At 46.3% G+C, this 27185-nt stretch overlaps 2 protein-coding genes across 3 annotated transcripts in view; one reads left to right on the top strand and one right to left on the bottom strand.

Annotated features, from left to right (window-relative positions):
• Positions 1–27185, bottom strand: part of ITGAE (integrin subunit alpha E) — a 72995-nt gene that overhangs the window by 3604 nt on the left and 42206 nt on the right. For both annotated transcript variants that reach the window (XM_053211887.1, XM_015085640.3), the window contains exons 13-29: positions 26594–26736; positions 26100–26240; positions 25208–25432; positions 24074–24204; positions 22387–22517; positions 20962–21128; positions 19468–19596; positions 15660–15733; positions 12138–12270; positions 10425–10523; positions 9798–9877; positions 9019–9096; positions 8448–8511; positions 8257–8364; positions 4831–4887; positions 4425–4520; positions 2559–2654 (exon numbers count right to left, since the gene is read on the bottom strand). In XM_053211887.1, coding sequence (XP_053067862.1) covers positions 2559–2654; positions 4425–4520; positions 4831–4887; positions 8257–8364; positions 8448–8511; positions 9019–9096; positions 9798–9877; positions 10425–10523; positions 12138–12270; positions 15660–15733; positions 19468–19596; positions 20962–21128; positions 22387–22517; positions 24074–24204; positions 25208–25432; positions 26100–26240; positions 26594–26736 — 1952 coding nt within the window. The remainder of the gene's footprint in view (positions 1–2558; positions 2655–4424; positions 4521–4830; positions 4888–8256; positions 8365–8447; positions 8512–9018; positions 9097–9797; positions 9878–10424; positions 10524–12137; positions 12271–15659; positions 15734–19467; positions 19597–20961; positions 21129–22386; positions 22518–24073; positions 24205–25207; positions 25433–26099; positions 26241–26593; positions 26737–27185) is intronic.
• Positions 3975–7645, top strand: HASPIN (histone H3 associated protein kinase). The gene has a single exon (XM_015085594.3). It carries the CDS (start codon positions 5086–5088, stop codon positions 7432–7434), a length of 2349 nt encoding a protein of 782 aa, XP_014941080.3. The 5' UTR covers positions 3975–5085; the 3' UTR covers positions 7435–7645.

Here is a 27185-nt window from a genome sequence, read left to right as displayed (position 1 = left end):
ATGGCATCCATGTATACTACAGGTGACCCTTCAGCAACACAGGCTTGAGCAGTGTAGGTCCACTTATATGCAGATTTATTTGTGATACAGTACTATAAATGTATCTTTTATGACTTTAACATTTTCTTTTCCCTAGCTTACTTCATTATAAGAATATAGTATATAATATAATAATATAATAAGACATCCAGTCAACAGTATACTATTAGTAGTTAAGTCTTTGGGGAGTCAAAAGTTATACATGGATTTTCAACTATGTGGGGAGCCGGCACTTCTAATCCTCAGGTTGTTCAAGGGTCAAGTGTACTTACAGAGTTCTTGTATTAGAAGCATCCCCAGCATTGTCGTCTAAAGGCTGTCTCAATCTCAAGAGTCTAAGCTCTCTTCTCACTAACAGGACTCAGCCGGAAAGCTCAGCGGATGTTGCTTCCCGAGACCCATTTATGGCCCTCCCAAGCTGTGGCCAGCATACAGACCATGCCCAGAGCATGTTCCCAGGACTTAAGTGGGGCCAGAGGGCCATCAAGACTTCTCTGCCTGCCCAAAACACTGAGTCCTTTCATGCAAGTGTCTAAGCAACAAGGTCAGGGATAACTGCTGTATGAGTTGGAAAGATGGACAAATTTACTCCTTTAAGGCCTCCTCCAATTAAGTTGTAAACTGGTTACTTCCTAGGGTTGACCCTCCAGGCAACTATTTAATTCAGACGGAGCTGAGCTTAAAAGGTGTAAGTTCTGGGCCTTGACAACAGAGAGGGAGCAAAGCAACAGACAGGGAGGAAGAACAGGAAGAGAGCTGGTTTTTCTTCTATGTAAGAGTGAAGTGGCGGGGGGGGGGGGGGGGGGGGCAGGGGGAAGGACTTGAGAGTATGGGTTTAGGAAAATAATGAAAGGAAATCCCAAGGTCATAGTGGTATAACAGGCCAGATCTGAGTAAAAGAAATGCTCCTCTTTCTCAAAGCCTCTTCCCCTTTTCCTCTTCTAAACCCACAGGTTCCAAAGGTACCCCAAAGCTACCCTGGTAAAGGTGAAGGAGAAGCGGGACACAGGGTACCTACTGCTTGCAGCTGAACACTGAATTTTTGAATTTTCTATCAGAAATCATGGCTGATCTAAGCCAACCATGACAGAGCTATTCCCCTTTGCCAGCGACTGACATGAGATCCAGTTCTCACTGACAAGATGTAAGGAGACAGCTGCTGGGAGTTTTTAGGAAAATTTCCCTTCCTACAAAGGGAAGTTTTGCTACTGATCTCTTGCTTCTTATTTTGTATCCTGACACATGAAAACGCAGCACTTGGAGAGGTGGTAGCTTTGTGCTGGCCACAAGGGAAGGTATCACCAACACAGATGGAAGGGCACAAGATTCAAAGGAGCCAGGCCGCCGTTGACCAGACAAACAACAGATGCCCTTATGGTACCTTAGTGGGAGTTTTCCGTTACTTGCAAATGAAACGCACTTGGATACATAGGTATTTATACTCACAGGTTCATTCTACCCTTGTTGCTTATTGTCAGGAACAACTTAACACTTTGCTTAGGGTATTGAATTTAAAGAAAGGAAAATAATTATAAGGAATCTATGTATAGAAATAAAAGCCATCAGCAAGAGGAAGAAATAAATAATTTACAAATGTGCATATAAGAAACTGTTAACCATAACACTCTTTGGGAAGGAGGAGCTGGGGGCATGGGAAAGGGGGGGAATGAAGGAACCATTATTTTTCATTTGATATTTTTCTGTAAGGCTTGGATTTTCTTGCTCTTCTATTTTTTTTAATCTAGGCAGTGGGACAATGGGGCACTTCTCTTTCCCCCATATAATTTTCTGTATTGGAAATAGTTAAAAAGAAAAGTGTTATTTCTGACATGTCTAGAGAACTGTTCGTTTCTCGTCCCCCAGGAAGGAAATCAGAGAACCTAACATTTAGCAATCCAGCTCATTTTCTTGACATCCCCTCCAGTAATGATCATGCCTGACTAAAGGGCCCACAGATGGATTCTCTCTCAAGCCAGGAGCACATCTAGGTTAAGTGTCAACAAGAATGACAGCTCAGAGTAGCACACACAGCATTTAGCCCATAGATCACAGACATTAGTATGATTTGTGGCCACACTTTTGCAAAAGAAATCCCAAGTGTTCCAGTATTTAGTTTAAGATTTATAAAAGAATCATGCATTCCTGAGTATTGTAACTGGTTAATACCATAACTAAACAATACTACACACGAGGAAGGCAATTAATGTATACAAAAAAATAATTTCTCACTTGGCAAATTTTAAAAATACAATAAATACACTCTCAAATCAAAGTATACATAGCTGTTGATTTCAGCCTAGTTATTTCAGCTTAAGCCTCTTACTCAATTGCTTCATTTCACAGATGGAAAAATGGAGGTTGATGCTGGCTAATTCAAGGTCACAGAGGCAGCTCGTGGTAGAGTCAAGATCAGAGGTGTTAAGACTGAAAACAGGAAGAGTACTGGTACAGGGGCTCTAAGGCTAGGCACAGTTTCCCCAGGACACTGTCCAGAACAACAGAATACAGCCAGGGATTACCTTAGTTCTGTGGTTCTCTGCATTCAGCCCCTCATACAGAGATTTGTTGAAAGTTATTTCACCAAGGATCTGCAGTTCATTTACATCTCTCTGTAACTATAAGATAGAGGGTAGATAAAACATATTTTAGACATGGACTTACTATTTTTGAACAGCATCTTTTCCTTTATATGTGTTCCTTCTCCTGTATTCCATTGTCTAGTTAGTGGTCTTGGCAACCACAGTTACCCAAGCAAGTATCCTGCAATCGTTCCCCAACTGCTTTTCCTTTGCACTTTACCTCATGTCACAACACCATTCACCAGCCCCGAATCAGTTCCTGACAATTCTCCTTTTTGTTCTTTCTCTCATCTGTCTGTTTTCTCCAACCCTCATTGCTACTCCTTCAGTTCAGATCTCATCATTCTCATCTGGATCACTGTGAGGTGTTACACTCGATCCTCCTATTTCCCACTTTAGAGTGAGTGATCAGGGAAGGCCTCTCTAAGGTAACGCCTGAGCTAATTATAAGAAACCATGCACATAAAGATACAGGGGAAAAGCACTGTCATGCAGAAGGGACAGCAAGTACAAAGATCATGTGGCCAGAACAATATTGGAGAAAGGACAATATCTGGAGGATAAGAAGTGGGGAGTGGCAAGGGGAGTGGCCCTGGGTGGCTCAGTTAAGCATGTGACTTCAGCTCAAGTCATGATTTCACAGTTTTGTTGAGTTTGAGCCCTGCTTTGGGCTCTCTCCTGTAAGCACAGAGCCCACTTCAGATCGTCTGTCCCCCTCTCTCTTTACCCTTCCCATGCTCGCTCTCTCTCTCAAAAATAAATATTAAAAAAAGGTGGCTGGGTGGCTCAGTTGGTTGGGCATCCAACCATTTCAGCTTGGGTCATGTTCTCGGAATTTGTGAATTCAGGCCCCGCATCAGGCTCTATGCTGACTGACAGTGTGGAGCCAGCTTTGGATTATCTCTCCCTCGCTCTTTGCCCTTCCTCCTCCCTCCCTCCCTCTCTCTCTCTCTCAAAATAAATGAATAAACTTTTTTTAAAAAAAAGTGGGAAAGAGGAGAGTACTAGGAGATAAAGTTGAAGTAGCAAAGAGTAGATCATGCAGTACCTTGCAGGCCACTGAAAAAGTATGTGTTTTAGTCTAGAAGTATTCATTTTTTAATTAATTTGTTAAAAAATATTTTGGAGAGAGCACACGCACAAGTTGGGGAGAGGGGCAGAGGGAAGGAAAGAATCTTAAGCAGGCTCTACGCTCTGCGCAGAGCCCAACATGGGGCTCAATCCCACGACCCTGGGATCATGACCTGAGCTGAAGTCAAGAGTCAGACCTTCAACTGACTGAGTCATTCAGGCGGCCCTAGTCTAGGTGTATTCAAATGTCACTTTTTTTTTTTTTTTTGGAGAGGCGTGGCACAATGTTTACTTTTAAAACAGCTGTTATGTGAAGAAAGATTTGTAGAGGCCATGGCAAGAGCGCAGACAAGAGGAAAAGGCAGGTTACTGTAATAGCTGGAGCAAAAGATGGTGGCCAGAACTACAATAGGAGCAGTGGAGATGGAAATAAGTGAATGGATTTAGAATACATTTTGGAGGTGGAATGATAGAGCTTGCTGCTGTAATAGATATGGGGATGTAGGAAAGGAAGGAGAGAGTCACAAGTATTTCCTAAAATAAATAACTAGAGTAAGTTACCCTACTAAGTTACCCCAAGTAATTGAGTAAAGAACAGATTGAGGCAAAAAGTAGATCGAGACACCTGTTTTGGACATGTTACATTTGAGATGCCATTAATTTTTCTCCGAAAGATAGGAGATGCACGTGAGGAACAAGTGAGTCAAATCTGGAGCATTTCACCATCTCAAGTACCTGCTGAAATTGACTCAAGTAGAGCTCTGCAGCCACCGTTACGTTTTCCTTATTTGAAGTGATGACACAGCTCACTGAATGCCATTTTTTCCCATGCTGAAAAGGAAACTCTGGTTATAATTAGCACAATCCCTTTTTGAGTGCAAAAGATGAAAGCTTTAACACTTAGCACGCAGGGCACCTTAAGATACCAGAATAGAGGGTGCATACAGTTTCAGCCCTCACCTTGGCTCAAGCAAAGCCACAGATATGGCTAACGTTACCCAGAGAAGAGGCTAAGGAGCGCCTTGAGGCCGCCCTGCATGTTTTCACGAATAAACGTCGGGGAAAGGAGCATCGGACCTCTCACGTCACCCGCTTCAAGCACTTCTTCCCTCCCTCGGTCTCTCGGGAAGCCCGCGCTCACCTGAACAGGATCGCTTCCGCACCTTTCCACCTGAGTCTGGCTGCACAGAGTGTGGTCCTGAAACGAGAGCCATTCCACAGCGGATATGAGGACGCCAAACTATCAGTTACCCGCCCTCTCCCAGCCCCGGCGAGACCCGTCGTGATGCGCATGCGCATGGCCGGACGCTAGGACCCAGCAGTCTAGCTGGCGAGCGCTTCTGCCTTCAGGAAGTCTCGCGGTGTTTGCATTTGAACCTCTGGGCGGGTGCCGACGATGGCGGCGTCGCTCCCGCGACCTGCGAATCGCCTCTTCCGAACGTATGGGGCTGCGGGCGGCGGGGGGCCGCGGCGGCGACCCGGCAGGGCAGCGGCGCAGTGGTTCCCGCCGAAAGACCGGAAGCGTTTATTCAGCAGCAGCAGTAGCAGCGACGCCAGCAGCGGCGGCCCCTCGCGCTCTATCGCTTCCGACGATCCCGACGACCCAGACTTCCTCGGCTTTCCGGTGGGTCGACGGCGGAGGGGCCCTGGCGGTCGAGTCTCCGAGGACCGGCCGAGTCTGATCGCGACCCCAAGACGCCTGAGGCTGCGAGCTCGGCCTCCGCAGAACTGCAGCACCCCCTGCGGGCCGCTCGAACCGCCGCCCTTCTCTAACGGCAACCCGTGCCTACTGAGCCCGGACCTCAGTGCGTGCAGCCGGCCCGGGGACGGCGGCGAGCTGGGCACCAGTGCCTCCCTGTTCAGCAGTCTGGCCTCTCCTGGCCCCGGCCTCCCAGCGCCAGGAGACAGTGTCCTCGGGACCGGCCCCGCCGCCTCTTTGGATGCAGCCTCTGAAGTTCCGAGTGGCTTGCACCTCCCAGCAGCCTCCCTGGACCCAGCATCCCTCCACCGCCTCCAGGAGGCAGCAACAGGAGGAGGCAGGTTCACTAGGTTGGCCCACCAAGCCCATGCCAACCTCAGGTCAGCTCTCTTTAGTGTCACGGACTCTGGAAACCCTGAGGATTCTGAGAGTGGGGCAGTTGGGAGGAATATGAGGGAGTCTTGCTGTGAAATGGAACAGATGGGGAAGAGGCTGGAGAGGCCAGGTTTTTCAAGCATGGGTAAGAAGAGGGCCACAGACCAGGGCTGTTGTCAACAGATTGGGTCTCAAGGGGCTGCCCAGATAGACTCCGAGGAGGCAGATGGTTGCAAGGGCTGTATTGTACCTGGGGAAATCAACAGGCCTGAGAGAACTGGGCCTAGTCGAAAAAGGAAACTGCAGGAAACAGTAGAAACCTCCCTTCTCCATTACCACCAGTTTAAGAGGGACCAAAAGAGGGAAAAAGACTCATCCCTCACCCAGGACCTGACTCATTTACAGAATACCTCTTGGACCAAAGCCAGGGCTTCCTTCAGTTTCCACAAGAAGAAGATGGTGACTGCTGTGTCGGAAGTATGCAGTAGCTACACCATTGCCAGTTCTCTCTCTGAGTCCCTCATCTCTGAATATCCAAACCCTCCTGTTACGAACAGAACAAACAGTGCCATGTCTCCTTGGAACTGCTCTTCCATGTATTTGCTAACCCCGTTTAAGACACTACATGTCACAGACAAAAAGGTATCAGATGCTGAAAAGGTTTACGGGGAATGCAATCAGGAGGGCCCCATCCCCTTTAGCAATTGCCTTTCCACAGAAAAATTGGAATGCTGTCAGAAGATTGGAGAAGGGGTGTTTGGTGAAGTGTTTCAAACAATTGTTAATCACACACCTGTTGCCCTAAAAATCATTGCTATTGAAGGACCAGATTTGGTGAACGGAGCCCATCAGAAAACTTTTGAGGAAATTCTGCCAGAGATCATCATCTCCAAAGAGTTGAGCCTTTTGTCTGATGAGATACACAACCGTACAGAAGGCTTTATTGGTTTGAATTCGGTGCACTGTGTTCAAGGATCTTACCCTCCCTTGCTCCTCAGAGCCTGGGACCATTATAACTCAACTAAAGGGTCTGCAAATGACCGGCCTGACTTTTTTGAGGAAGACCAGCTCTTCATTGTGCTGGAATTTGAGTTTGGAGGGATTGACTTAGAGCAAATGAGAACGAAGTTGTCCTCCATGGCTACTGCAAAGAGCATTCTACACCAGATCACAGCATCTCTCGCAGTGGCCGAGGCATCCCTGCACTTTGAGCACCGAGACTTACACTGGGGGAATGTGCTCTTAAAGAAAACCAGCCTCAAAGAGCTCCAGTACACCCTCAACGGGAACACGAGCACTATCCCCACCCGTGGACTACAAGTCAATATCATTGACTACACCCTGTCACGGTTGGAACGGGATGGGATCGTGGTGTTCTGTGACATTTCCATGGATGAGGACCTATTTACAGGTGAAGGTGACTACCAGTTTGAGATCTACAGGCTAATGAGGAAGGAGAACAACAACTGCTGGGGTGAATATCACCCTTATAATAATGTGCTCTGGCTCCATTACCTCACAGATAAGATTCTGAAACAGATGACCTTCAAGATTAAATGTAACACCCCCGCCATGAAGCAAATGAAGAGAAAGATCCAGCATTTCTATAGGACAATGCTGAATTTCAGGTCTGCCACTGACCTGCTCTGCCAACACAGTCTGTTTAAGTAAGTCAGACATGCCTTACAGGCCCAAACTGAGAGGGTACTGGTCTTAAAGCCCTTGATGCTGTTTTCAGCCTTCATCCCCAGAGCAGGGTGGATTTCCCATTCTAAATGTTTCTCATCAACTTTTCAAACAATTTTGTTTCTTAGTAGAAACTAAAATGTTTCTGAAGTTAACAAATGTTCTTTAAAAATAAACTATACATGGGAACAAGTGATTACAATTTAGAAGTCCTCTTTCTGTCAGCAGAGTCCATTCTATAAATGCCTTTCCATATATTCATTTCTGAGCCTTGACATTTCATGTACCTTGAGCTAAATAAATAAATAAGTAAATAAGGAAAGCCAAAGACCTCAACTTCCATACTGATGAGAGCCTGTGGCTGTAGGTACCATAAGGGAACCATACTACAGATGAAGAGTCAACTGAGAGTAAAGAGGCTGTAGCAAAGCAGAAATAGACTGGAGGGAGGAAAGGAAGATGGTAAATTTATAGGGAGAAGTGCAAGAAATATCTCATGTTTATCAAGCTCATTTGCCAGTCACAAAGACAAGCAGAATTTATCAGTTTCAGAGGGAAAGTAAGTATCTCCATGGGTATTAAAAAGGTTAGAATTTTTGCTTATTTTTCACCAAGGGGAGGGAAACAGAAGTGTTGCTTTAAGAGCTAAATGGTTGATATTTCTTGTGAACATGACTTTGGCAATGTGTTCCCAGGTTAACTAAACATGTTTTTACTCCTTTTCTAGAACTCTGGTTTCATACCTTTGAGAATCCATAGTCACTTTGAAAAGAGGTGTGATCATGATAAAGAAATGCCTCTAAGTACCTGAATTTTTGCCACGTTTTTCACTCTTATAATCTGGAGATCTTGTAATTTGATTGGAACGCAAATTTGCAGCTGGAATTCGGCTCCAAAGAGATTTTCCCCATGTATCTGCAAAATAGAATCGGAGCGTGGGAAATCAAACTGGTGTTTTGCCACCTGTAACTTTGCAATTATAGGCACTAAGCACTTACATTGAAGAAGAAGTCTTTGTAGACAGAAAGCCCCTGGCTTGTGTTCATGTATATCACTGACGGTCTGCAATTGAGACGATATTTGTTAGGCCTCAAGGCCCCCTTCTTTCAAAGGAGCCTGAATGCTACCTACTGTATACACTAAGAAAGAGGGTACCAGATCCTTAAGATGAATCAAAGCTGAATATCAAAATGTAGAGTGGCGGTAGGGCAGCTGGGATCAGGTAGGATATTTGAATTCTGTATATTAGGGCTGGTTCTGTGTGTGTCTAATTATCATTCCTCAGAGTGGCCTTACTTTTCTCTTTCCTTATTTCTCAATGCCACAGCTCCTCTCTTGCCTCCTTAGCATTACGTCAGTAACTTTTTGTAGCAAGAGCAGCAGGCACTGCTCCCCCTTTGGTTACTACCATGGTGTTTCTAGGACCCAACTGTTAGTGCCCCAGAGATCAGTGGGAGCCTGGGCTTTAAGCAGCCTCCTATCAGTGAAGGACAAGGCCCACATCCACCCCGACCACCAGTTGCCACAAGAGAGAATTCCTGCAGGTATTGGCCCCTCGGAAGTACTTACTTGGGAAGAACTGCAATGAAGGCATGCTTGAACTGGAGGCTGTGGGTCTTTGTGACCAAAGACTGTTTTCCATTGAAACTAGGAAATAAGAGTGTCAGTTGACTGCACACCTGCTTTGTACACAGCTACTTACATACCTTGGCTTCTCCGGGTCAGTGAGGGTCAGGTAAGAAAAGACTCTTGAAGATAAGTAATTAGAGTGCAGAAGACCACACTTGGAGAAACACTGATTTTAAAAGAGTTTCTCAACCTTGACAATATTGACATTTTAGGCCAGATAATTTTTTGTGAGAAGCTATCCTCCTGTATGATGTTTAAGCAGCATCCCTGGCCTCTCCCCACTAGATAGCAGTAGCACCCTCCACCCCCTGCTCCAGGTTGTGGCAACCAAAAATGTTTTCAGGCACTGCCCCTGAGGGGCAGAACCATCCCCATTTGTGAACCCTTCCCTAACACTACCCTACACCCCCAAACATAGAAGTTTTGCAGATGACAGAACTTCTCCAAAGTTAAATGAACCAGAATTAGAACTTGCGTCCAAGTCTCATTTACCAGACTGTACCATAGTTTTGCTTTGTGTGTCACTAAAAGAAGGTTTTCCATATTTCTGATAGCAAGAAGGGAAAGCCAGGTCACTGCAGCAGCATAGGTTCTTTTTGTGGGTTCACTGAGGCTCTTCCTGAGCAGTGAGGGAGCCATAACTCTTAACACACACGCACGGGATGCAGACTTCTTCCAGGGCCACAGCCTGGACCTGCTCTGACACAGACAGTACTTACTTGGTGGCTGTCACAGTGATACTGGCTGTCCTGTTTGGAAAGGCATTCTCTTCTAGCTGCCAAACTACTGAAAAGATTGCCTATTTAAAAAAAAAAAAAAAAAAAAAAAGTCACATGGTTCCTCTCTATACCACCCACAATTCAGATTGCTTCCTACTAACTAAACAGACCTGGGAAGCAATTCATATTCCTCACATTTTTGTAGCACAGGATGCTTCCACATGTATTGTTCCATGTAAGCCTCACAATGTCAATATGGAATAAGCTGGGCAGACAGCATTATTCCCTTTGTACAGGTGAGGAAACCACTTCAGAGCTTGCCCACGGCACAAAGATCATCAGTGGCAGATCAGGGACTCCCTTCACAATAGTAACCCTGGGTCTGCCGCTCCCCCCATACTACTCCCAACTTCACTCTGCTGTAATGGGGGTGAACCAGCAGTTTGCGGCTATATCTCCCACCCCACCACTCCCTACTTTGAGAGCAAACTTGGCAGCTCTAAGCTCTGCTGAAGGGGTTGATTACAGTACAGTGTGGAGACCACAACTAAAAGATTCAGATGAGACCGGGAACGTGAGAGACACCAAGTCCAAGTTAGAAGAGTCAGCTGACCAAAACAGACTCACAGACGACCTCCTGAGTATAGGGTGACCAATCTTGCAGTTCATGACCAGCACAGAAGCAGTTGGCTTAGGGTCATCACACCAAATGTCTGGAGAAGGAGGCTGTTAACACAGAAAAGACCCTGTTCTTAAAGAGCAAAAAAGGAAGCATTTGCCTCATACCAATTCAAATATTCACTGATTTTCTACATGCCAGAGCTCAGGCTTTATCTGCCAGGAGTCAGGACACAAATCAGATTTGGTCTCTGTCTTCCTCACAAGCTGGGCAAAAGGGATCAGTAGTAGGTAGTTGAGGAATTTAAATACAAGGCCCAGGGAGTGGTTCTGTAAAGCTGTGAAGGGAGTCCCTGATCTGCCGCTGAAAAACAGTATCGAAAGAGGTGAAATCCAACAAGGAGGAAGGAATCTGTGAAGTCTTCATTGGTAGCGAGGCATTTGAACTGGGCCTTGGACCAATGCAAACTTAATATCCTGAGATGGGCTGGAAGGCTAGCATGAGCCAAGCACTGCCACGGAGCCTTTCTCAACCATGGATCTTCATCTAGACCACTGAATACAGAAGGTGATTTCATGGACAATTTTCTTAATTCTCCCAAGGATAGTGCAACACCACTTCCACTCAAGAAGCTTATGAGGCAATTTCATTATTTTCAGGTAATCGATGCTATCCTAGCTCAAATAGCCTAAGACCCCAGGGACAAACCTGTAGTTTGACAAAGGCAGGTTTAATGATTGCTTACAATGAGGAAAACTGCACCAGGGTATGTCTGTCTCACCAAACAAAAGCAAAGACAGTTAAAGGATTCCGGGGAAGGATACAGTTCAGGTGAAATATCAGGGGCGCCTGGGTGGCGCAGTCGGTTAAGCGTCCGACTTCAGCCAGGCCACGATCTCGCGGTCCGTGAGTTCGAGCCCCGCGTCGGGCTCTGGGCGGATGGCTCGGAGCCTGGAGCCTGCTTCCGATTCTGTGTCTCCCTCTCTCTCTGCCCCTCCCCCGTTCGTGCTCTGTCTCTCTCTGTCCCAAAAAATAAAAACGTTGAAAAAAAAATTTTAATATAAGTAAAGCAGAGTTTTGACAGGCTCTACTAAGTAAAGCAGGGCCAGACCCAGGGACCCCTTCCTTGGAAACTGTTAGGGTGGATTTGTAAAGTTGTGTCCAGAATGCTTTGTCTGAAGCGCTGTACCTCAGATGAAAGCTTCTCTTCAAAGTGACATATTATCCAGTCAAGAGTGAGATGGTTTCATAATTACAGATAGAACTTCAAGCAGCAAAGTCTCTGATTGCCTATGATTTTAGAGAACACTTTTCAGCGTTACTTCACAGCTGCAGGATGTCCTTGGGAGAATTATTGTTTCCTAGTATCTTGCAGCTGGCTTTGTGTCTGTGATCCCAGGTTGATGAATGGCAGGGCAGACTTTTACTTTCCCGGTCCCGGCTAACTTAGAGAATATTTTCCTCTCAGAACCCTGGTTAAGAAAGGCTGCAGGCAAGGAGTGACTGCAGAACGGCATCACCGGTGGCTCTTTAGGCAGAGAATAGCACGACTGAACCCATAGCACAGCATGCAGTTGGACTGGAGGGGATCCATCTAGTTTATTGGATGGACCTGGATGAGACTGGAGGCAGGGAGACCAGTTCAGAGTTGCCATAAAAAAGCAGGTGTACAGGAAGGGACAGCCATGAGTGTATGTTTCCAAAACTGCCATCGTAGTTACCTTCTGTATCCTCTTAAACTGTAAGTTTCTGGGGTAATTCAAAGCCATGCTCGTCATGTAGGAATCTTCCCCAGAGTTAGTTAGGTTAATGTTCAGAGTCAGCTCCTTTGTGAGACCCACCACCAATTCCTGCCTGCACAGCAGTAGGCAAATAGATACATGTTACCAATTTGTTTGATCTGTAAAAACATCAATGCAATACAATAGCACAATCTTAACTAACTTCTTAAATTGCCTAAAGGATACATTTAGCCTAGATTTTCTTCCCCCTCAACATAAGCAAACACCTGGACTGCTATCCCCCCCCAGTTGCTATGTGAGACGGTGATAATGCTTCCCATTATTTGGTGCTTACTATATGGCAGGGACTGTGCTCGATGCTTCACATCCTCAATTAATCCTCGTAATAACTGTATAAAATAGTATGGTTACTGTCCATTTCATAGAAAAGGAAACAGAAGCCAAGAGAGTCTAATTTGCCTGAGGTCTAACAGTCTCAAAAGGGGGTTGGGAAAATTATAATTAAATACTCTTTCTACTGCCAATTCACTGCAACCCTAGGCAAGGTACTTCATTACACAAATTCATCCATTTCATATATACTTATGGAGTACTTTCTCTGTGCCAGATACTCTGCTCAATACTGGGGCGTCTAGGTGGCTCAGTTGGTTAAATGTATGGTTTAAAACAGTCTGTTCAGACTTGAAAAGACTTGGGATTTGTGAGAGCTTCCTTCAGTCCACTGAGGTGCTGTGGGACCCCAGAGTATAGAACCACTATCCATAACCAAGATCTGCAGGAGAACATATTAGCGATATAAGGAAAATTTCCTACCCACCTAGGAAATCTGTTCAAAAACAGAATATGAAGCTCTGGGAAGTATTGTGACATGTGTTTTATTGTTGTGGTAGTATTCTTTTTGTTTTATCAGAACTGAGAAGAGGATAGATTGATGAGCAGGAGAGAGGGTGGGGAGACAACTAGAGCCTGCTGTGGAAATCCATTGAAGAGATGGCAAATGCCTGGGACACCTGGGCGCCCCAGATGGCTAAGCATCCAACTTCGGTTCAGGTCATGATCTCCTGGTTCATGGGGTTGGAGCCCCACGTCGGGCTCTGTGCTGACAGCTCAGAGCCTGGAACTTGCTTCGGATTCTGTGTCTCCCTCACTCTCTGCCCCTCTCCCACTCACACTCTGCCTTTCTCCTTCAAAGATAAACATTTTACAAAATTAAAAAAAAAAAAAAAAAGGTGGCAAATGCCTGATGTAATATAGTAGTAGCGGGGATAGAGAGAAGGGATAGAAACCAGATATGGTAAGGCCACACTTGTAACCAGAGCAGCAGAGAGAGGAGTCAAGGATGAGCCCTGAATTTTCACACTGGATGACCAAGTGGTCCTATTCGTGAGGGAGAGAACACTGGAGGAAGACCAGAGGGTGGCAGCTGACAGATGAGTTCAGGCAGGGATATAAAAAGAGGTGCCTATGGCATAACAAGGTGGAGATGTTGAAACATCAGTTGGCTAAACTGTTCTAGAGCCCACAAGAGAGATCTGAGAGCCACTGTTCTATTTCACAGGGGTTCTTAACCTGAGGGCCAGGGACAGTTTCAGAGGGCTCCAAATGCAAACACTTATGTTTTATGCCTATGTCATCTTCGAGCTTTTTCCTTCGATTCTTTAGGAGATCCATGTCCATAAAAAGGTTGAAACCCCTGAAACATTTGGATGCTAACTAAGGATTAGACTCAATCATACTTTTTGAAAAAAGAAGAGACTGATTACTATTTACACTAGGGGGTGATGTAGGGCCAGCTGTGTGTGCTATATATATCCCAAGGAGCTGGCTGGGAGGGAAGTTCTTGGCTGTAATTAATTCCTGTTGGAAACAGCTGCATCTGTTTATTAGGCTGGATTCCAAAACACTCAGAAGTCTTGAACTGGATCCTTAGCAATTGGGATGGGCCGCACTAAGCCATCCACAATTCCTACAAATGTCTGTGAAAAGGCTTACCAGGACTCAGGCAACAGCGTTCTTCCACCCAGATGCCAACTCCGGCCAATGGGCCATCAGTGCCATGTTATGTGTGCAGCACTACTAGCCAGGAAGGGCATTTTAAGACCGTCACGTGTCCAAAGTCAAACTCCTTATCTCTTTCTCTCCACCCTGCCTTCCAAAATCAGTCTTCTAAAGGCTTCCCCAATTCAGTTCTTGGCATCGCCATTATTGTGGAGTTCAGTGTGATCCAAGGGAACTTTCGCAGTAATGGAAATAGTCTATATCTGTGCTATTCAATATCACTGGCCTATGTGGGTGTTGAGCCCTTGAAATGTGCCTAGTTCAACTGAGAACTAAAATTTTAATTTTACTTAATTTTAATTAATTTAAATAGTTAAATGTGACTAGTGGCTACTGTATTGGACAGCACAAATCTAGATGTTCAGGATGAAACCATGGAAGCTGCCTTAGACCCTTCTTTTTCTCTTACTCCCCTGATCCAATCTGTCATCAAGTCCTGTGGGCTCTAACTTCAAAATATAGGCACCTTTACCTGCTACCACGTTGGCCCAAGTCACCATCGCTTCTCACCTGAGTTATTATAATAGATCCTTACTATCTCCCTGCTTACACCTTTGTTCCTGCAGTCTACCACACAGCAGCAAGAATGAGCCTGTTAAAATGCAAGATCCTGTCATTCGTCCGGCTTCCCAGTTCACAATAAAAGCCCTTATGCAGGGCCTCAGAAGTCCCATATAACCTTTCTCCCTGCCCCCACAGTACCTCTCCCTCATTCTACTGCAACCACACTGGTGTCCTGGCCATTCCTCCCACCTCCAGGTATGCTCCCATCTCAGGGAATTTGCAGCTGCTCTCCCTGCAGACACCCACAGAGTTCATTCCCCAGTCTCCTCCTGTGTGTACCAAAATGTCACCACAGTGAGCCCTTTCCTGACCACTCCAAAACTGCAATCCACCCCCACCCGGCACTTTCTCCCACCTTCCCTGCCTTTTCTTCATAGTACATCTCATCAACATAAAAGGTACCTACTATCTTCTCCTCCTAAAACACCAGGAGGGCAAGGCTGTTTTGTCTGTGTTGTTTGCTGATGTATCTCCAGCATGTAGAGTGCCTGGCACAGAGGAGATGCTCCATAAATATTTAATGAATTAGTTAAGTAATTGGGTTAACAGGTGAGCCAAGGAAGAGGCTACCTCTACCTGGGGTAGTCCTAGGAGCAAGAAACACTAGGGTATGAAAATAGCATTGTCCAGGGTGTCAGAGACCTGGGTTCAAGTCCACCAAATGAGCTCTGTGATCCCACACAGTCCCTCAGCCACTGAGTCTGTTCCATAATCTATAAGACAGAAATACAAATCTCTTGCCTTCCTCATGGTGTGGCTGAGGACCCAATGAGGTAATAGATTCAAAGCCCTTTGTGGGCCATGAGGAAAAGTCAAATTTTGATGAGGGGGTTGCCGGGTACACCTTCAGGAGAAAGTTAGTCGCAGTTGACAACTCACTGAGAGGTGGTGGTGGCCATCTGTAAGTCAGCAACACAAAACAGCTTATTCGTGCAGTTCTTCTCATAGGGCAGCTATAACCAAACAGAGAGAGGCAGGGGTCAGACCAAGGACACCACCATCCCTGGGAGCTTTGCCTCTCGATCTTCTCTGTAGGACATACCTCTCCTTCCTTAGACTCTGAGAGGTGCAGGTAGAAGGACGTGAAGGCCAACAGACTGGGGTTGTACCCATATGGCCAAGAGAGCTGTGACTGTGACATTCCTTGACCTGTCAGGGGTACGGAGTGTGCTTGGTCTTACAACAAAGGTACACCGGGATTTAGGCCTCTGGCCAAGGTGAAAAATGGGGGGACCTTCATGGAATGGTGGGGGTGCCTGTCACATTTATATCATGGGAATTAAGCAGCAGGCTTGCTCACAACTCACTAATCTGAACATTTTAGGGAGGAAAACCTAAGAGAAAAAAAAGCTTCCTTCGTCCTTTTAAGTAGAGGCAGGAACAGCAGGAGCAGGAATGGGGGGACACCTAACCCAAATATTGTGAGGTCCAGTCCTGTGAGGTTCTTGTCCCCATGACTAGTCTTCTCTGTAGGATAAATATTCCCCTTGTAATTTTGCCTATACTAAAACAAAATCATTTGGAAAGTTACAGAGGGTCCAAAAGGCCCAGGCAAGGTGAACAGCCCTAGTTAAGTTAAAAAGTCAAATTTTCTAAAGGAACTGGATCTATTTTTTTGTTATGAAGGAAACAGCCAGCTCCTTAACTGGAGAATCTCTGTGTTTATCTCCCCAGCAGCCAGTGACCACCTCAGTAGCTTTCTGCAAGGAATGTTACCATGGCCTGGAGCTGGAATGGGAGCCCAAAGCTAGAAAGGAAACTTACTTCCCAGAGGAGGGAGATGCAGTTTGAAGAAGTCAGATCTTGGAGCTCTATCTGGCTAGCTTCACACTCTGAGGCAGGTTTTTTTTTTTTACTTCTGCTTTTAATATAGCCAAGTAGCCTGCTTTTTCACCCAGGCCCAGTGAGAGAGAGCAGGATTAAAGCATCTAAGCTCCCAGCTAGAACTCATTCTTTGGAAACATCTATGTGCCTAACCTAACACCAAATAATTTCTCCTCACCCATTTCATTAGTGGAATAAATTTTTTTAAAAAAATCTCTTTGTTAGGGGCGCCTGGATGGCTCAGTCAGTTAAGCGTCCGACTTCAGCTCAGGTCATGATCTCACAGTTCATGGGTTCGAGCCCCGCATCGGGCTCTGCGCTGACAGCTCAGAGCCTAGAGCCTGCTTCCGATTCTGTGTCTCCCTCTCTCTCTGCCCCTCCCCCACTCACTCTCTGTCTCTCTCTTTCTCAAAAGTAAATAAACATTAAAAAAAAAAGTTTAAAGATACTTATTGATTACAAAGGGAAATAGTACCAGAAAGGGACAGATCAACATGTTGTACCTCCTATGCTGTGCACTTAGAAGGACACAGCTTCACTTCTGTGATACTTCTGTCAAAAATGCATAACCTGAATGTAATCATGAGGAAACATATTCTACAAAATAATTGGCCTGTACCATTGAAAAATGGTGAGACAGACCGAGAAACTATTGCAGATTGAAGGAGACTAAAGAAAGATGAGTATTGAAAAAATGTAATGAATGATCTTGGGCCAGAAAAAAAAAAATTGTTTTCTTTTGCCATATAGGACACTAATAGGACAACTGGTGATATCTGAATAAGTTTATACATTACATAAGAGCATTTTATCATTGTTAATTTCCTGATTTTGATCCTCATACTGTGGTTTGATAAGAGAATGTCCTTGTTTTTTAGGAAATATATACTGAAGTATTGGGGTTTAAGAGGCATCCTATCTGTAACTTTGTAACTTACTCTCAAATGGTTGCAAAATATAAACGTGTGATATATATATACATACACATACACATACATATATGGAATGTGTGATATGTATATATACACATATATGTATATGTGATATGTATACATTGTATATATGCACACATATATGGATGTGTGACACGTATATATTCACATATATATGTATGTGTGTATATATGTATATGTGTGTGTGTGTGTGTGTGTGTGTGTATATATATATATAATAAGAGAATGATAAAGCAAATACGATAAAATATCAAAATGGTGGGGCGCCTGGGTGGCGCAGTCGGTTATGCGTCCGACTTCAGCCAGGTCACGATCTCGCGGTCCAGGAGTTCGAGCCCCGCGTCAGGCTCTGGGCTGATGGCTCAGAGCCTGGAGCCTGTTTCTGATTCTGTGTCTCCCTCTCTCTCTGCCCCTCCCCCGTTCGTGCTCTGTCTCTCTCTGTCCCAAAAATAAATAAACGTTGAAAAAAAAAAAAATATCAAAATGGTAACTTTGGGGGAATCTAGATAAAGAATGCATGGGAATTTTTTGGACTATTCTTCAAAATAAAAAGGTTTTGAAAAACAGAATGTATATAATTAATTATAATCTACTTATTCATGAAATTTGTTACATTAGTTCTCCTAATCTTTTCTGAATCATCTATTCAGTCAATACCAAAATTTTAAAAATTATTTACAAAATAAATATACTATTATAAATTTAAGATAAAATTTCTTGCCTAAAAGAATTAAGACGACAATCTTTGCTCATAGGGAGGCTAATTCTCCTTCCTGGGCAGAAGAGCAATGGAAAGAGTCACCCTAGTTATATTATTCTCTTATTTCTATTCACTGTTTGTGACTGATTCATTGGATACTGGCCAAAACTTAAGCCAAATATTTATTTAATTTATATAGAGCATTGTTGTAAAAATATTAGACAGTCATGAGTGTCCTATGATTACCTGGAAATATATGTACGCTACCTGAAGATTTTCTATGTCAGTATGAACTGCTTTTGGCGGCTTTTCCTTTTCATTCCAACTGACTGTAATTATTATTTTAAATGTGTATGTTGTCGCTTTAATCTTGCTGATTTTTCTATATGCCATAAGACCCTCTAAATGAAGACTGACAGAATACCACTGGGGGCCAGGGTATAGAGAACCAAATCACCCTATATATCAAAGAATCAAGAAATTTGAGGGGTGCCTGGGTGGCTCAGTCAGTTAAGCATTCAACTCTTGGTTTCAGCTCAGGTCATGATCTCACGGTTTGTGAGATCGAGCCCCAGGGTGGGCACTGCACTGCTAGCCCAAACCCTGCTTGGGATTCTCTCTCTTCCTTTCTCTCTGCCCCTCCACCGCTTGTACTTTCTCTCTCTCTCAAAATAAATAAATAAATATTAAAAAAAAAAAAAGAAATTTGACTGTTTCTTTTCCCTTCTGACTTCTCTGAGTTATGAGAGAAGCTTCTTGTGACAGACACTCACCAAGTTTCTGGGTAGGTCAGACATTCAGCCTGAAGGCCGAGGTCAGGGCCTGGGTAGGCAGATGCACTAAAGAGCATCCTATCTACAGGAAGGAGCGGGTTGGCCCAGTCCAGACTCCACACAGGACCCCCACCACACTATCACCAGAGACCCTTGCCTAGTCGGACAACAAATTCCTATGCATCATTAAATATGTAGCAAGCACGTTTTCTGTGAACATAAAGGAACTGACCTTGCATGCGGTTTGGAGACTTGTGTTACCCACCAGTAAGGCCCTGGGCAAATGAACACCATCTCAGGAACTCAGTTTCCCCCGTTTAAACAGCAAGGGGCCCAAATACTGTCTGAGGGTACTCCTAACTTTAACATTCTTTAAAGTTAGAGGAACAGGTACTTTTTGGGGGACGGCTCCCAGGAGTCTCGCCTCGCTGCGTCACCTGGAAGATGGTGAAGGGCTCAGTGTAGAGGTCCAAAACAGGGTGGGGATGGTCCCTCTGGCTCTCTGAGGTCTGGAGTTGGTAGCTGACCTTGACACTGATGCTGGAGAAGCAGTCCTCCTCACAGAGCTACCACAGAGTCACCAAGTAATACAGGATTGGAGTGGCATGTGGGGGAAAAATGACAAGAATACTTTTAAGTCTGATGTAGTCATAATAAGAAATAAACAATGAAAGTGTTGAGTCAGAAGTCATAAGCCTCTTCCACATAAGCCAAGCTGAAGGGAAACTTCCTTCAACCAAGCTGCCTAGAGCTTTGGAAAAATCTCACTTGATCTGCTACAACCTCAGGCCTGAAAACTCATGATGGTTCCCATCCCAAACACAAAGGGATTTTGGCCATCAAGAGTTACAAACCAACTTGAATATTTTTTGGAGGGCAAATGGAAGCCACAGAAGGGAAGAATTGTGGTCACATCTATGTTCATAAAGGTCTTTCTCAAAGCAACCTGGAGGACTTATTAGAAAGGTAAAACCTGGGGCGGCTGGGTGGCTCAGTCGGTTAAGCGTCCGACTTCGGCTCAGGTCATGATCTCACGGTCCGTGAGTTCGAGCCCCGCGTCGGGCTCTGTGCGGGCAGCTCAGAGCCTGGAGCCTGCTTCCGATTCTGTGTCTCCCTCTCTCTCTGACCCTCCCCCGTTCATGCTCTGTCTCTCTCTGTCTCAAAAATAAATAAACATTAAAAAAAAAAAAAAAGAAAGGTAAAACCTGAAGATGAGGAGATTACTTAGAGTGCCATTGGCCTTAAGTGAGCCTTTCAGTGATGGTAGGAGCTTTGAACACCTGAGAGTAGGTGAGCATGATCCCTAGGTAGAAAATGTAGTTTTTATTTAAGGAAGACATAGACTTGCTACAAACACTTTCTTAATCCAATTAACACCCTGAACAGATATGTAGTGAGAAGCATAACTTATAAGTTTATTGGAATAAATGATCCTTATAGGTCCTTCTAAGGCTGAGTCCTGACAAACGCATGTCTTTTATGTCTCCAGGCACCTCTGTCAGGAGTAAACCTTTGTAAATGATACCTTTTGTCTTTATTTTATTTTCTCTCATTCAATGTTTCTGATGTTTACTCATATAAGGGCACTCAGCCCCACTACTAGGTGAGATGACATGAGGCTGGGGTGGGGGGATCCACCGTTATTCCTGATTTGTTGCCAAGAAAAATGTCAGCCATTAGAGCATTTCCCTTTGTGTCCAGTTTCTAGGAAGCTCAGAGACATAGTGTTCAATTTCAGTAGATTTCTTTACTTTGGAGTTCTAGTATAATTAACTCCATCTCCCATGCCATTATATGGTTCTTGATCTGCTAGGATTATTATAATTGTCTAGTTTGTTTTGGGTATATATCCTTCATGGCGAGCATCTCAAATCTTTTTTCTCAAGAAAACCCAGACCCATCATGACTCTCTTCTAAACTCCTCCACTTACCTTTCCCTCTGTGGGAATGAGCAGGAGGGGCTCACAAAGACGGGACACACTGCCATCCCATTCCCTAAGGTGGCTCTGACAAATATTCTTGTCTGAACACTGCAGTCTTTTCCTCTGCTTCATCACATCCACGTCCAATGTGAAGTTCAGAACTGTGTCTTTGAGGCCTGGGAATGAAGACCAGACCTTCCTGATAGGACTGGGATGGGTAAGCCCTAGACAGAGGGCCCCTAGCCTGCCTGCAGTTCCTTATGAGCCCTTCCTGAGTGGTGTCCCCACCTAGTCCCTTGTGTTGGAATCCCAAGTTTCTTCATTTCAAAAGTACTTTTCTCATGGTCTTCTGGCACCTGGTTCTAGTCCCTCAGTGCCCCAGCCCCAAACCCAAAGCAGCACATTCCCAGGGCTATGATTGAAAGAGAAAACTATGAGGAAGAATAATTCAGAGACTGGAGAGAGAAACCATAGAGTAAGACCTGAGGATAGCGGAGCTGGAAGCACCTTACAGACTACCTGGGCCAACTCTCATACTGTACAGAATAGAAACCAGGGCCCAGAGAATGAAAGACACTTGCCCAGTGTCACACAGCCACTCAGAAGCTGCTATTCAAGCAATGTGACCTGAATCTTTCATCCCATACATCTGGAACTGATAGGTCTGTCATTTTCTACCCCCAGATTTGATGAAGGCCTCCTTCTACAGGAAAGCCACTCCCACCCAGGAGAATGCTTTCTGACCTGCAAGAGGCAAAGAGACATCTTAGGTATTGTTCTGGAGAGATTAAACCTTGGGGACTGTTGCTGAGGGATTATTCTGGAGGGGAGCTCTTGGGTTAGCAATAAGTACCTGGGCTATGAAAACCATGCCCATCCTCTGCCTTCTGGAAAGGCACCCAACCAATGCCAAGCATGGGGATGGAAAAAGAGGCCAGGCTTCCAGCAGGTTATCTAATCCCACCTGCCTAGGGAGACACAGTGAGGAGGGAAGGAGGGAAGATGTGATCAGAGAGTAAGAGGAAAGGCACTTCTCAGGAGCCCCTACAAACACATGCACACACACACGGGCACAGGAGAGGGGGATGGAGGCATGGCTGCCTTTTTTCTGAGTCTTCTTTCAGAAACTCAATCCTTCAGCCTTGAGGAAGGGATCCAAAATCCTTCTGCCCAACAAGGGTCAGATAAATCCCTTCATAGTATGGATTTAACAGCAGACCGCTCTTTTCTGGGACAGTTCCCATTAGGCAGAACCTAACCTCAAGGGAACTAAGCTCTACTAGAGGGATTTCAAGTACCAGGACTTCATAACACTCCCGGCACACCACCACCCTCCCAGTCCTCTTTCTCTGTCCCCTACAGAAGCCAACAAGGAATCACCACAACACTGGGTGGGGGGGAGGGGGGAGGGTGGTCAGCCAGGCTGTCTATTACCTGTCTCAGCAGCTGTAGTCACAGAGCTGATTTCAAAACACAAAAAAGCATTCACACTGCTGTTGAAGCCAATGGGCAGTGCCATGGGGGTGAAGGTCATGGACACATTCAGGTAAACCACAGGTCTTGAGCTAAACAAGATAGCAAAGAGAACCATGAGGAGTGACCACAAGACTTCAGTGCTTGGCTCATTCAATTATTCAATGAATATTTATTGAACATCTCCAGCATACCAAGTGCTGTTCTGCATCTTCAGGATGTAGTAGTTGGAAAAGAGACAAGTCTCTTCTCTAGTGAGAAAATAGACAACAAGCAAATAAGAAGAGACAGGAAAATCCTATGTACAGGTAATGCTATGATAAAAGGAAATAGGGGGCACCTGGGTGGCTCAGTCAGTTAAGGGTCTGACTGTGGCTCAGGTCATGATCTCAGAGTTTGTGAGTTCGGGCCCTGTGTCAGGCTCTGCAGTGACAGCTTGGGGCCTGAAGCCTGCTTTGGATTCTCTCTCTCTCTCAAATATAAACATTAAAAAATTTTAAGAAAACAAAACAGGTTAGGGTAATAGAGATTGGGGGCTACTTAGTTGGGTGATCAGGGATGGCCTCCCTGATGAGACATTTGAGATGTGCCAACAAGAGCTAGCTGTGTGAAGAGAAGGGGAACCTCCTTCCAGGCAGAAAGCACAGCTAGTGCAAAGGGCATGTGGTAGCAATGAACTTGGTTTGTTTAAGGAACACAAAGGTCAGCACGACTGGAGCACAATTAGTGAGACAGAAGGTAGTAAGAGGAGATGGGGATGGAAGGATGAGCAGAGACAAGCCATGGAGATGGTGAGCCATGGTAAAGAATTTGGATTTTACTCTCTAAGTGGGAGCCACTGAGGGGTTTTAAGCAGCAGGATAAAAGCAGCCATGTGGAGAACAGAGCACGGGGAGTGGAAGCAGGGAAGAACACCATGGCAGTGGTGCAGGTGAGAGATGCCAGCGTCTTATACCGGGAGGCATTGTGGAGGCAGAGCCAACAAAATCTTGTTGATGGGGTGGTGGGAGAAAGAAAAGAGAGGAATCAAGGATGACTCCTGGGTATTTGTTCTGAACAAGTGGTGCCATTTACTTAGCTGGCAAGCCTGGGGAAGGGCAGCTTGGGGAGAATGAGGAGTGGGTGAGAACACGAAGTCCATTTTTAGACATGTTAACTTTGAGATGCCAGACAGCAACAGCCAAGAGGGGCGTTAAATAGGCAGCCAAGTTGGAGCTTAGTGGAGCACACAGGACAGATAGGTGCTCTGCCAGATTATTTATAGCCACAGGATTTGATAATTCCCTTAGGGATGGAACACAGAAGTTCTGAAAATCATCATATCATCAAAATAATAGCTTTCAATGAGTACTGTACCAAATCTTTGCAAAGATTCTCTCAATCCTCATAACTCTGTGAGGGAGGTGCTGTTGTTATTCCCATTTACAGATCAGAAAAGTGGGACTCAGAATACAAGAACCTGCCCAAGGGCAAATGGTTAATTGAGAGCTGAGGGTCAAACCCAGATGGGCAGATTCGAGAGCCAGTGCCCTCAACAACCACATTTACTCTCTCCCATCAGTGCCTGGTGTCTTCATGGGGTCACTGAAGACAGGGCAACTAGGTGAGGCTGGGACTTGGGACCCCAGGAGGCAGGACGAATCCCTACCGGAGCACAGCTGCCCGGCCCAGAGTGCCCACGGTGATGTCAGCAAGGCCGTCACCAGTGAAATCTAAGCCACCAGCCACCGACATGCCAAAGTAGTGGAGTCCTGAGGCCACCTCTGAGGCTCTGATCCGCTGTGGAGAGAAAAGCACAAGGCATGGAGGAGGGGAAGGGGAGCCCTTTTGGGTTTTATTCAAATCAGCATGATAAGCCTTGATCCCCACCCCAGTGAGCCCTCAACTGAGGAACTGAAAAGAGAAGGGCAAGGTTTTCCAGGGGGAATGGCATTTGAATGGAGCCCTGAAGGGCAGGTGGGACTTGACATGGCAAGTGATGAAAGCTGGGGTTGGGGAAGAGCAGGACATCTGAGGACATAGCTAGGGGTCACTGCAGTGGGAACAGAGGGGGTTTGGGTGCAAGGAGGCTTGATGAGGGGCTGGGGAATGAGGTGGGCCTGACTAATCAGACACAGGGCGGAAGATGGCGAGTAGGAGCAGCCAGGCCAGGGGTGGTAGGGATGGAGAGAGACAGGAGCCAGGCCAGGGCTGGATATGGGAGAGAACCATTAGGATATGTGTGGGGGATAGGAGAAGGGGTCCAGAGGAGCAGCAGGTATGGGAGGAGAGGATGCTTTGGGTTAGGCAGCATGAGATGCCTGGGGGGCCATCCAGCAAGGTGCTCGGGACACAGCTGGACATACAAAACTGAAGTTAGAAGAACAACCGTGGTCTGAGATGGGTGAAAGTGCCCACAAACTATGTAACATGAGAGGCTGGCAATGGAGTCTTGGGAGATGAGGGTTAAGGCACGGATGGGGTTGGGTGGGGGGGGGGCAGGAGCCAGAGAAGGGACAGAAAGTGAGGAAGGAGAATCTGAGTCAGGTCCATGGTCAGGAATGCCAAAAAAGGGAGATACGGGTCAAGAAACAGATGTTGCCACAACCTCTTACCCCACTGGAAGGGTCTGGGGTGAGGTCCTGGCCTGGAACCTCCAAGTGACTTCTGTCCTTCACTGGGCACTGCTGACCCTTTGGGACCCGCCTGACACTTAGAACTGGAGCTGACTTGGGGCTCAGGCTATCACATCTAGGGAGGTCAGAATCTCATAGTAGAGGCTGGAGAGAGTCCTGCAGGTTACCTGAGAGGGGGTGGTAGAAAGGCCATCCCAGCGTCCATTGTAGATGTACACGCTGCCGAAGCTGGTACCATCATCTGCCCCAAAACCCTCCAGGGGGGCCCCAATGGCCACATCTGTGAGCTTATCCTGACTGATATCCCCCACTGTTGCCATGGCAAAGCCAAATCGGACATCAGTGAATCCAGGGTACCCACTCAGCATGTGTGCCAAAGAGAAGGAACCATTCTGTAAAGCAAACAGGTAGCTCAGCCCTCAAGAGAGGGATGCAGGGTGCACAACCTCGGCCATCCCAGAAGGCATGCTCACTGGACTTGTTTCTGATTCTCTAGCAGGGAGGCTGAGGCTCAGAAAAGGCAACGGATCTCCCCAAGGCTACACAGTAAGCGAGTGGTAAGGCTAAGATCCTCCTGCCCAGAGCCTGCTAGGACCCAGAGCCTTCTCCCTCTGCTCCCACAGTTAGGGGTACCCCACTGGCAATTGGGAGGCCCGGGTTCTAGTCTTGGCTCTACCACACACTCGCTATGTAAACTTGAGCAAGTCTCAACATCGTTGAGCCTCAACTTCCTCATCTGTAAAATGGAAGTGACACAGTATGAGAAACACAGTTACAGTGAGAAACAAGCAAGATCATAGACAAAACATGCTTTGTCGAGCGTGCAGCTATTTGGGATGTTATCATCATCAACATGGGATGATGGGGTGGGGAAAGTGAGAAGGTGGAGCAGGGGAACAAATGGAACAGCCGCCCCAGCTGTCCACCATCCACCCTGCGCACCTCCCCAGCACTGTCCTTCCAAGCAAGGCAGAGCCAGGGCGCTCCCAGCCTCCATCACCTCTGCAGCAGGCTAAGCACCCACAAGCTCAGCAAGTTTGCGAAGATGGAGACTCCCACCTGCTTGTTCAGATGGTACACGTAGACTCTGCCTTCCTCTCCGTGAATGTGGTACAAAGGAGCAGCCACGAGCAAGAAGTCCGTGGTCCCATCCATGTCAACGTCCACAGGGCACAGCTCAGAGCCAAAATAGGATCCCATCTACAGCCCAGGAGGAGCTCAGCTCACAAGGGTGCTGGGAGGCCTCCTCTGATACCCCTCAGCAAGCCTAGACTCCTGATCCTGTTCTTCCTGGACTGCCAATTTGGGTCATTCCAGATCAATCTGTTCACCAGAGAAACCTAGAAGCCTGGGTGAGCGGCCATATGCCCCACAGCGGAGGAAGCCAGTTGATAACCAGACATGCAGAGCTGGGGCAGTGGCACTGCATTCTGTCTGAGTTCTGTCCAGGCTGAGGTGATGCCCCTCGGTGTGCCTTGGAGCCTGTCCCATTCCCTCTGGGACTTCCAGATCCTCCATCTATAATAATGGGGGCATCCTTCTCCAGCAAGTACCTGCTCTCCCTCCAGCACTGGCACGAAGTTGGTCTCTTTGCCCTCCTTCTGAAGCTCAAACACGGCCCCCCGCTGCTTGTACCGTGGAGCCCCTGCCACATAGGAGAGGCCACAGGCCTTGTGCAGCAGGGCCACTGAGTAACCTAGGAGGGAGGAGGTGGTGGTTGTCGTTGGGAGCTCCCAGGCCACTCCTTAGAACCCCGACTTTCCCAGCCAATCCTTCAAAGTAGCCTGGGCAGAGGGGAGCAGATCTGGAGAAACTGTCTTTCTCGTCCTTTTAAAAATTGGCATCAGGGAGTGCTCCCACTTAACCACCGTAGCTGGTCACACACATGTGCCCCATCACACAGAAGTGATACACACACATTATCATATATACAGCTTCACTCCAAATATACTCCTTCACACACATTCACCACCCATGTTCATCATACACATGGTATATGAGGACCAAGGAGAGGGGTGAAGGGTTACCCACCACTACCGTTAGTGGCAAGGCCCCACATCCTCAGGGCCACCCTGAGCTTCAGTACCAAGGAGGCCTTGTCCTCATCCAAAAGGCCCTAATTCTCAGCCTCGAGCGTCCCTAACC

The sequence above is a fragment of the Acinonyx jubatus genome, chromosome E1, assembly GCF_027475565.1.
Source record: "Acinonyx jubatus isolate Ajub_Pintada_27869175 chromosome E1, VMU_Ajub_asm_v1.0, whole genome shotgun sequence".
In the NCBI taxonomy this organism is placed as follows: Eukaryota; Metazoa; Chordata; class Mammalia; order Carnivora; family Felidae; genus Acinonyx; species Acinonyx jubatus.
This window is presented reverse-complemented; position numbering and strand designations above follow the sequence as displayed.

What these genes read in the sequence shown, in the direction of transcription:
- HASPIN (XM_015085594.3), top strand. Translation starts at nt 5,086, where the DNA reads ATGGCGGCGTCGCTCCCGCGACCTGCGAATCGCCTCTTCCGAACGTAT.